Here is a 1,897-nt window from a genome sequence, read left to right as displayed (position 1 = left end):
GTGTGTGTGTGTGTGTGTGTGTGTGTGTGTGTGTGTGTGTGTATGTGTGTGTGTGTGTGTGTGTGTGTGTGGTGCGTTCAGGTGTCAGACATGGTGGACCGGGTGGTGGAGTGTCAGCTGCAGACTCACAACAGTAAGATGGTGACCTTTAAATTCGACCTGGACGGAGACAATCCAGAGGACATCGCGTCTGTGATGGTGAGTAGCAACAGCCAATCAGAGCGCGTCTCTAGCAGCTGTAGCTGAGCTGCTTGTTTCTCTGATAACTTGAGATCCAGATGTCCGACGACTAAAATCATCTGCTTCAAAAAACGAGATCGAAGACACATGATCATAGAGGAGATGATGTCATCACAGGCGACCAATGAAATATCACCATGATTAAAGTCAGATTTCTCTGGTTTGAGAATTGAACTCAATAACTATGAACATAGAACATAGAACTTATAGAAAATATAACATATAGAACATGTAGAACATAGAACATATAGAACTTATAAAACACATAGAACATAGAACATATACAACATATAGAACATATAGAACATCTAGTTGTTTTAATGTGGAGAAGTCACAGATTACACTCGTCAGAGATGAAGTCCCTGAAGTTTTTAACCCTTCACTGATACGACAGGTAACTACAGCTGTAACACTGTGTGTGTGTGTGTGTGTGTGTGTGTGTGTTTCAGCTCCACAGAGACTTCATCCTCCCGTCAGAGCGGGAAGGATTCATTCTCCGCATGTATGAGATCATCACAAGGGTGGAGTCACTGATGCATCAGCAGCCAGCAGACACGGACGGGTTGTCTCACCTAACCCCCCCCTCGCTGCCTGAGTCCACGGTGTGTGTGTGTGTGTGTGTGTTCTCATTGATAACTTCCAAAGTAATCGATCAGTTAAACGATTCATCTTGAACCTGTTCAGTAAACTGATGATCTGGTGTTAATTGCATTTAAACCTGCAGCCTCACCTGTCGACCCCGGGCCTCTCCAGAGCGCTGTCCTTATCCTCACTACCTGGTAAAGAGGAGGGGGGGTTATTTCAGTTCATATTTACTCACCTGTGATAAACAGGCTGAGTGACTGACTCACCTGTTGTGTTTTCCCATCAGACATTGATGCTGACCCCTCTCCCTTAAAGGGCGTAGACTTCTACATCGACCCTGAGGCCACGCCCGCCGTCAGGCCGCTGAGGTCACAGTCTTTTCACACCTCATCAGGTACATGAGCACACCTGGTGAGGTAAAGCCTCTTCCTTTTGAAAATTGCATTTTCAAGCTTTAATGACAGCGCCACCGTGTGGTGATGCACATCATTTGCAGTCATTGGGCCACGTTTCATGTTTGCAGCTCATCCCTTCAAAGGATAATAATACTAATAACAACAATAGTAATAATAATAATACCAAATAATAATTTTTCTTCTCCTTTTTATTTTCATTTTAATTTTGTTTTATTTTTCATTCTGTCCATTTTTTATTTTTATCTAATTTATATATTATTTTATTTTTTCATTTTTTTCATTTGCATTTATTTATTTTTTCTACTTTATTTTGACTTTTCCTCCTTTTTATTTTCAATATTTTTTCTTTTCTGTTCTATGATTATCATTGCTTCCTTTATCTTTACTCTTTATTTTCATTTTTTCAGTTTTTTTCTTCTTGTTTTTGTTTCTCTTTTTATTCTTTATTTTATTTCATTTTCTTTCATTTTCTTTCTTTTTCACATTTGTATTTGTTTTTGTTGTTGCTGATAAAAATGAACATACAACAATTAATATTATAATGACCCAATGTTTATATTAATAACAGATGAATAACACTCTTTAATACCCCCCCAGCTTCCTCCCATCAGCCCCCCATCTATCCCTTCCAATACCCCCACCCAGACTCCGCCCTT

General features: G+C 39.7%; 1 protein-coding gene across 1 annotated transcript in view; it reads left to right on the top strand.

The window, feature by feature from the left end:
- LOC111656105 (serine/threonine-protein kinase WNK4-like) overlaps positions 1-1,897 on the top strand; it is a 13,572-nt gene that overhangs the window by 7,605 nt on the left and 4,070 nt on the right. The window contains exons 12-13 of the mRNA XM_087174370.1: positions 965-1,019; positions 1,141-1,219. Of these exons, the coding sequence (XP_087030496.1) occupies positions 965-1,019; positions 1,141-1,219 (134 nt within the window). The remainder of the gene's footprint in view (positions 1-964; positions 1,020-1,140; positions 1,220-1,897) is intronic.

The sequence above is a fragment of the Seriola lalandi genome, unplaced genomic scaffold, assembly GCF_002814215.2.
Source record: "Seriola lalandi dorsalis isolate HSWRI2012SDOR001 ecotype SW California unplaced genomic scaffold, Sedor1 jcf7180002054344, whole genome shotgun sequence".
NCBI classification, from domain to species: domain Eukaryota; kingdom Metazoa; phylum Chordata; class Actinopteri; order Carangiformes; family Carangidae; genus Seriola; species Seriola lalandi.
This window is presented reverse-complemented; position numbering and strand designations above follow the sequence as displayed.